General features: G+C 58.7%; 1 protein-coding gene across 1 annotated transcript in view; it reads right to left on the bottom strand.

Annotated features, from left to right (window-relative positions):
- Positions 1 to 7,068: 7,068 nt before the first annotated feature.
- The window catches only part of LOC140386673 (ras-like protein family member 10B), a 257,826-nt gene continuing 255,850 nt past the window's right edge, over positions 7,069 to 9,044 (bottom strand). The window contains exon 4 of the mRNA XM_072469216.1: positions 7,069 to 8,078. Within this exon, the coding sequence (XP_072325317.1) occupies positions 7,808 to 8,078 (271 nt within the window). The 3' untranslated portion in view covers positions 7,069 to 7,807. The remainder of the gene's footprint in view (positions 8,079 to 9,044) is intronic.

Genomic DNA, 9,044 nt, shown 5'->3' with positions numbered 1-9,044 from the left:
TCCCTCCCACCCGACCGGAACACCCGACCGCAACACCCGACTGGATGGCTGGCCGTCGCTCAGCCCCGAGGTTCGAGTCACGCGATGTGGAGGCGCTCCTGGACGCGGTGGAGCAGAGGAGGGACGCCCTGTATCCCGGGCACGGCCGCAGAGTTGCCCCACGCCACAGCCGGCGTCTGTGGAGGGAAGTGGCAGAGGCCGTCACCGCTGTGGCCCTGACACCACGGACAGGCACCCAGTGCCACAAGAAGGTGAACGACCTCGTCAGAGCAGGCAGGGTGAGCCTCCCCATATCCCCCCCTCCCCATATCCCCCCTCCCCCATATCCCCCCCTCCCCCATATCCCCACTCCCCCATATCCCCCATATCCCCCCTCCCCATATCCCCCCTCCCCCATATCCTCCCTCCCCCATATCCCCCCTCCCCCATATCCCCCATATCCCCCCTCCCCCATTTCCCCCCTCCCCCAAATCCCCCCTCCCCCATATCCCCCCTCCCCCATATCCCCCCTCCCCCATATCCCCCTCCCCCATATCCCCCCCGTCCCCCATATCCCCCATATCCCCAAGTGAATCCAGCCCTAACCTTAACCTCTGCAATGCACGCGCAACCGATGGTGTGCATTCATATACCTGCCTAACACTGTTGCCTTTTACTCCTGCCCCTCCCCCCCCACAGGAGAAGCGCGCACACAACAATAGGGAGCATGTGACGACTGGAGGAGGGCCCGCTGATGAGAGGCCACTGACCGTACACGAGGAAAGGGCCCTGGAACTGGCTGGCGGACCTGAGGACCGGGAGGTTGCTGATGCAGAGGTCGGGGGCGTACGAGCAAGTGAGCCACCGACAGCCCGTCCCCATATCCCCCCTCCCCTATATCCCCCTCCCCCGTATCACCTGATCACTGCCTGATGTCTAACCATGCATGCTTCATTGTGTATCGCAGGACCAAACGTCCAGGCACCCATCCCCGCAGATGCAGACCGCCCGCAGGATGCCCCTCGGAGACCACAGGAGATGGAGAGACCCGCACCCTCCAGCATGCGACGCCCGCAGGATGCCCCTCGGAGACCACAAGAGACGGAGAGACCCGCACCCTCCAGCATGCGACGCCCGCAGGATGCCCCTCGGAGACCACGGGAGGCGGAGAGACCCGGACCCTCCAGCATGCGACGCCCGCAGGATGCCCCTCGCACACCACGGGAGACGGAGAGACCTGGAGCAACAGGGAGACGACACCCCCGTCACGTGTGGGAGCGACCACCCAGCGACGAGGGGGGCAGCCACAGGCCTCCGTCACATCCGAGCCAGGACACCACTACCCAGGACACCACTACCCAGGACACCACTACCCAGGACACCACTACCCAGGACACCACTATCCCGGACACCCCTACCCGGGACAGCACTACCCAGGAAGACGAAATACCGGACAGTGACTCAGAGTGATGGGTGGAGACGAACCCCCACCCCAAAGTGCCATGGACTCAGAGTGGGACGAAGAGCACGACACAACGCCACTGCTGTCACCAACACCCTCCACCATCGCAGAAACACTCACCACGGTTGGGCAATTTAGTGATGAGGTGTCTGGTACACTCACTGGTGCGCACAACACAGCCGTCCCGGTACAGCAGGTGGAGGTAGGAGCAGCAGAGGGACCGGGCGGTCGGAGGGCAGCCCAGCCCAAGTGAACATCTGCCGCCCAGATGGATCCCGGGTTCCTGCAGTTACCACACCCACACATAGATCCGATGCAACCACCGACCCGGAGACGAGCGAAGAGGGTGACGGGCGGCTTGCGGCGGCTGCGGTCGCAGGTGGAGGAGTCCACCCGCGTCCAGGAGCTGGGAGTGGTGCGTGCCACCCAGGCCGACACCGCACGGGTGGCGTCCGCGGTGGAGGCAATGGGTGCGACGGTGTCAGACATGGGGAACGGTTTGCGAGGCCTGGGGCCTTCCGTGCAGGCGGCGTCTGTGACCCAGGAAATGGCTACCCTCTCACAGGAGGCCATGAGCCAGTGCCAGCGCCAGATGGCAGAGGCGCTCAACGCCATAGCCCAGTCTCAGCAGGCCATGGCCCAGTCTCTGCAGGCCATGGCCCAGTCTCAGCAGGCCATGGCCCAGTCTCTGCAGGCCATCGCTGAGGGCATCGGCGCCAGTGGCCATGTGCGAGCCGGCGTCGCACTGTCACAGACAGGGTTTGCCAACCCCCTGGGCTCCATGGCTGCAAACCTGCAGACCCCTGTCGATACCAGCACGGGCCTCCAGGACTGGCAGCGCCAGATGTCGGGGGGGCGTCGGATGGCCAGTCCGTTCGCATCCCCCACCCATGTAGAGGCCTGGGGGCCATCGGGCACCCCGAGGGAGGAGGAGGTGGTGTGGTCCGTCCCGGCTCCCTCTGTAGGGGAGGCCCCGGTACACCGCGACACCTCGGACTCCCCCACTTCCGTCCCAGGTGCATCGGGTGGGCAACGGGCAGGACAGGCTGGCAGCTCGCCATCCCAGTCGCCCGGGCCGCAGCCTGGCCCATCTAGACCAGGACGCCCCAGGAAACGGCCGCCAAAGGGATCCAGTGTCAGAGGGCAGGAATCATAGGAGTCCACCTCCAGTTCTGCTGTACCGTCTGGGGAACCACATAGACGTAGTCAAAGGGCCCGTAAGGCCAAACAATTAGACACTGAGTAAGTTGGCACGGGTGCAGGGCACAGATGGGTTTTAGGGGCTAGGGCACGTGCATGAACTCCTTTGGTTATTAAAGTCAATGTTACACCTACCGAAGCTGCCTTTGTGCTCTGTCCAAAGTGTGCGGGGGTGTCATGTACGTTGAGCGCAAGTGTGTGTGTGAGGGGTGGTCTTACCTCAGCCCCAGGTGAGTCTGCCCCCTTCCCCCTGGGCCGCCATCAACATCCCCCGGGCAGAGGACGGGACCGTGCGCTGCAGTGTCACAGCCGCATGCAGGGATGGTCCGGGTGGATGGTGGTACTGTGGCCATGGGTCAGACATAGTCCAACGATGTGGAGCCAGGAGCTCACCGCAGGGCGGGTTGTCATCATCCTCCATGGCCTGCGATAGACACGCGTCCACCCGCAACTGTGTGAGCCCGGCCCGTTGTGCCGCAGGTGGATCGGCAATGGGGGGGGGGGGGTGGTGTGCATGCGGGTGGGGTGGGTGGGGTTGGGGAGGGGGGTGAGGGTGCTGGGTGGGTGGATGGGTGGGGGGTGTGGGTGGTCGGCTGTTGCCATGGTGTGCGGTCTGTGGCCATACTACCCGATTCCCACGCCCATCTAGTCAGTGAAGCGGGCGTCTATCAGTCTGTCCCGTGCCCGCTGGGCCAGCCGGTAACGGTGGACAGCCACCCGCCTGTGTCTACCCGGTCTGCCCTGACCATTGCCCCCATCCCCCTCATCTGGGGAGGACTGGGCCTCTTCCTGCTGCTCCTCCACTCCGCCCTCCTATGCGTGCGGCACATCGCCCCTCTGCTGGGCTATGTTGTGCAGGACGCAGCACACCACAATGATGCGGCCGACCCTATCTGACCAATACTGGAGGGCGCCCCCAGAGAGGTCCAGGCACCTGAAACGCATCTTCAGCACGCCAAAGCACCTCTCGATCACTCCCCTTGTCGCTACATGGGCATCATTGTAGCGGTTCTCCGCCTCATTGCATGGCCTCCGTATAGGCGTCATCAGCCACGATCGCAATGGGTAGCCCCTGTCGCCCAGCAACCAGCCCCTCAGCCGGGGATGGCATCCCTCGTACATGCCGGAGATGGATGACCGCGACAACACGAATGAGTCGTGTACACTGCCTGGGTGACGGGCGCAGACGTGCAGGATCATCATGCGGTGGTCGCAGACCACCTGTATGTTCATCGAATAGGTCCCCTTCCTATTAGTGAACATGGCCCTGTTATCTGCAGGTGGCCGCACGGCGACATGCATCCCATCGATCGCGCCCTGGACCATGGGGAACCCGGCCACGGCAAAGAAGCCCACGGCCCGGGCATCTTGGCTGGCCCGGTCCACGGGGAAGCGGATGTAGCGGTGTGCCATGGTATATAGGGCATCTGTCACTGGCCGGATGCACCGGTGCACCGATGTCTGCGATATGCCGGACAGGTCCCCACTCGGTGCCTGGAATGACCCCGTTGCATAAAAGTTCAGGGCCACCGTAACCTTGACGGACACGGGGAGAGGGTGTCCCCCGCCAGTGCCACGCGGTGACAGGTGTGCCAGCAGGTGGCAGATGTGTGCCACGGTTTCCCGGCTCATCCGGAGTCTCCTCCTGCATTCCCGGTCCGTGAGGTCCTGGTATGACTGCCGGGGCCGGTACACACGGGGCGCCCTCGGGTGCCTCCGTTGCCGTGGGGCCGCGACGTCCTCCTTCCCCTCCTCGTCCTGTCGGTCAGGTGTCCCTCCAGCCTGGGCGGCTGCCGCCTGCCCCTCTGCGGCAGCCTGCGCCGCCTCTCTGGCACGCTCCTCCTCCTCCTCCTCCTCCTCCTCCTCCTCATCCAGGGCAATATAGACATGAGCGGCTGCCACCATGGCGGCCAACATCGCTGGATGATCTGAAAACATGACGGCCTGGTGGGGGGGAGGGGAACGACGACATGTCATCATTGCCCATATCCCCTCCTCCCCCCAGCCAGGTGGCATGGACCGCATGGGTCCAACTGTTGGAGGCTGGCACCTGGCCAGGTGGACCAACTCACTTGCCCTCCCATCCCCCACCTCGGCACGGACCCTCCCCCAACCTCTACCCCAGCACGGACCCCCCCCCCCCCCAACCTCCACCCCGGCACGGACCCCCCCCCAACCTCCACCCCAGCACGGACACCCCCCCAACCTCCACCCCGGCACGGACCCCTTCCAACCTCCACCCCGGCCCGGCACGGACCCCCCCCAACCTCCACCCCGGCACGGACCCCCCCAACCTCCACCCCAGCACGGACCCCCCCCCCAACCTCCACCCCAGCACAGACCCCCCCCAACCTCCACCCCGGCACGGACCCCCCACCAACCTCCACCCCGGCACGGCACGGACCCCCCCCAACCTCCACCCCGGCACGGACCCCCCCAACCTCCACCCCGGCACGGACCCCCCCCCCAACCACCACCCCAGTGCGGACCCCCCCCAACCTCCACCCCAGCACGGACCCCCCCCCCACCTCCACCCCGCACGGACCCCCCCCCCCAACCTCCACCCCAGCACGGACCCCCCCCCAACCTCCACCCCGGCATGGACCACCCCCCAACCTCCACCCCGGCATGGCACGGACCCCCCCCCAACCTCCACCCCGGCACGGACCCTCCCCCCCAACCTCCACCCCGGCACGGACCCCCCATCCACCTCCACGGCACGGACCCCCTCCCGGCACTCCCCCGGAGCCCAGCCTACTCTAACCCCCCCCCGCCGCACACACACACACACAACCCGAGACACACCTCTCCTCACACATTCAGACTGCGGCCACGCCATTGCCTGCCCAGAGCCAACCCCCCAGGCCGTCACTCACCTCCACGCTGGTCGGCGTGAACCTGGAGCACCGGGTCACGCTGATGAAAAGGAGGTTTAATTTACGTCGACGGGGGACTTCGGCCCATCCGGAAGGGAGAATATCGGCAGGCCGAAAGTCGGCTGCCTTGCGCAGACCCATGACATTCTCCGCGGCAGCGGCGACATTAACGCCCCGCCGACTTTTCTCCCTTCGGGGACTTCGGCAACCGGCGGGGGCGGGATTCACGGCGGCCAACGGCCATTCTCCGACCCTCTGGGGGGTCGGAGAATGACGCCCCAGGTCCCTGGCACTGTGAGGCAGCAGTGCTAAACACTGTGTCACCATGCCATAACAATAATAATAATATTGTTTCCCATGTCTAGACCAGCAATAATTTGTGAAATAGTAAGTATGTGGGGTAGTGGTGCTGATTACGGAAAAAAGGAATAGCGTCTCTCAATTCTATTGCTCAAAATCATTTCATTTATGGCTGTAAAGATTACAAATTGTAGGGTTGAATGTCAGAGGTCTGGCAATAGTTCGGACTATTCTGGTAATGAGCAGTAATGACATTCAGTGTCAGGAAGTGAAAAAGGTTCACCTCTCAGCCCAGGCTTCTGGTGAAAGATCCAAACCATGTCTTCCACTTTCCGATGCGGCCTAACCTATTGAGAGCATTTCTGGTGTTTTCTGCTCTTATTCCACTCATAGCCACCCAGTGGTGGGGCTAACAGAGGGTGGGAAAGAGACGTTCACACTTTATGAGTCTAGGTTAGCTTTGAATTCAAATGTCTGAGGGTTAGACTGGACTAAACCCTCAGCTACAGTAGCTGGGACAACAAAATAAACCATCAAATAGCTGATAGATAGACACGTTCGCACTTTTATGGGCAGGGTGGTTCCTAACCCCTGCACCCTACCTAGGCCGACTCCATGCAGGGGTGGGCCGAATGGACTCTTTCGATGGGCCGAATGGCCTCCTTCTGCACTCTAGGTATTCTATGGAATCAATACTATGGGGCGGCACAGTAGCACAGTGGTTAGCACTGCTGCTTCATAGCATCAGGGACCCAGGTTCAATTCTGACCTTGGGTGACTGTGTGGAGTTTGTACTTTCTCCCCATGGCTGCGTGGGTTTCCTCCGGGTGCTCCGGTTACCTCCCACAGTCCATAGATGTGCAGGTTGGGTGGATTGGCCGTGCTAAAACGGCCTCTTAGTGTCCAAAAGGTTAGGTGGGGTTACTGATTATGGGGATAAGGTCATGGGGTTAGGTAGAGCGCTCTTTCGGAGGGTCGGTGCAGACTGAATGGGCCAAATGGCCGCCTTCTGCTCTGTAAGGATTCTATGTAAGGAGTCTAAAGCCCTCATTAGAAGCTGAAAATGCATTTTTCACAACCAGTGGATAACCCAAAGAGCTTTACACCCAATGGAGAACACTGTTCTCATGAAATCTCATGGAATCACTACAGTACAGAAGAAGGCCATTCAGCCCATCGAGTCTGCACTGACCCTCCAAAAGAGCACCCTGCCTAGGCCCAATCCCCCACCCTATCCCTGCAACCCTGTAACCCCATCTAACCTTTGGACACTAAGAGGCAATTTAGCATGGCCTGTACAGGAAAGGTGGGAATCAATTTATCCACAGTAAGGTCACACAAATAGCAACATTGTCAGATTTGAGTGATTTAGTTGAGGAATTAATGTTGGCCAGTACAGTAGTGGGAAGAGCTCCACTCTACTATTTCAAATCAAAGCTTTTACATCCACCAGAAGGGCTGGCAGAGCACTGTTTAGTATCTGATTGAAAAGACAGCACCGCATTTCCTCAGTAAAGCACCCATAACATCAGCCTAGTATGTACTCAGGCCTCTGGTGCAGGAGTCGAACCTGTCACCTTCTGAATCAAGGCCGAGTGTGCTACCCACTAAGCCTTGGCTGGCCCTCAGTTGAACACAACGTAACTTCAGAACATCACCCAACATGATTCCTTTGAAGACCTTTGGATTAATTATTGCTGAAGAAACTCATAGGAAACTTATTCCAAACAAATTAAAGGTGATTCGACAAGGGAAAAGGGGGTAAACTTTATAACCCAGCACAAAGTGTGCAGAGTTCTGCAGGGCTGAAGCACAGATCGGGGGTGATTAGAAGAACATGATCGTAAACCGGACACCCTGACCAAATTCCAGCTGTACACGTGGCCGGCTCCACATTTTGCACAATGCGCGGTAAAATCCGCTCAGTAAATATTTAAACCTGTCCAGGCCCCTTCGTAGACGCTGAACAGCCTGTGAAGTCTCAACTGAGTCACATCACACTACAGCGGTTTCGCCGCAGGGCTCCCTGAAAACGTATGGCGGCGTGAACATGCCTGCAGCGCACGCACCCGATGGTCTTTAGAAGTTCATTGAACAGCATGAGGATATGCCAGTTGTACTTGGCCGAACACTCGATGTAGCCGCACTTCCACGTCTTTTTCACAAGGTTGGAAACGTTCCGCCTGGGAATGACACGGCCTCTCTGCAAGTCTCGTTTGTTGCCGACGATGATGATAGGGATTTCGTTGGTTCCAATCATTCTGGGCGGAGAGAATAGAGAGAAGTTAGAGAAACAAATGGAGAGCACTCAATACACAGAATTTACAGTCTAGAAACATTCAATACCTCTAACACCGACGCACAGTAACAGCCGTGTGTACCATCTACAAGATGCACTGCAGCATCTCACTGAGGTTCCTTAGGCAGCACCTCCAAACTTCCCGAAGGACAAGGGTAGCAGACATATGGTAAAACCATCACCTGGAGGCTCCCCTCCAAGTCACTCAGCATCCTGACTTGGAAATAGATTGCCATTCCTTCACTGTCACTGGGTCAAAATCCTGGAATTCTCTCCCTAACAGCATTGTGGGTGTACCGACACCACATGGGCTCTAGAAGGCAGCTCATCACTTTCAAGGGCAACCCGGGATGGTAATATATGATGGCCGAGCCAGTGACGCCCACATCCCGTAAATTAATTAATAAAAAGAAACAGACCATTCAGCCCAATCACTCTATCCCAGCATTTATGCTCCACATAATCCTCCTCTCACCCTGGATCACTAAAGCTTTTTATTCTTTTCTCCCTCATCCACATTTCTTGCTTCCTCTTAAATGCATCTACACTAATCAGCTCAGTTATTCCTTGCAGTAATGAATTCCAGATTCTCATCATTCTCTGAATAGATATTTTTAAATAGTCATTTCGTTGGTACAGCATTGCCTGGTTTTAATTTGAACAATAGCTTGGCAGCTAACTGTTCCCTGCTGCATTCGCCATGGCAACACCTCTGTCAATCAGAGTCCATTCTGCAACCAGTCAGCACCCTTTTCTCATGCAGATATAAATTGTTGTTCCCTTTACTGTTGGTAATCTTGCAAACTGTCCTGATGAGGGCAAGACTGTCACTTCAGGTCACTTCTTAGACTTTGCGAAAGGTTAAAGCCTTTCAATTCTGATTTCACTCTTAGAAATTGTTTTTGCACCTTTTCCAGTACTATCTTTA

Source organism: Scyliorhinus torazame, chromosome 12 (assembly GCF_047496885.1).
Source record: "Scyliorhinus torazame isolate Kashiwa2021f chromosome 12, sScyTor2.1, whole genome shotgun sequence".
NCBI lineage: Eukaryota > Metazoa > Chordata > Chondrichthyes > Carcharhiniformes > Scyliorhinidae > Scyliorhinus > Scyliorhinus torazame.
This window is presented reverse-complemented; position numbering and strand designations above follow the sequence as displayed.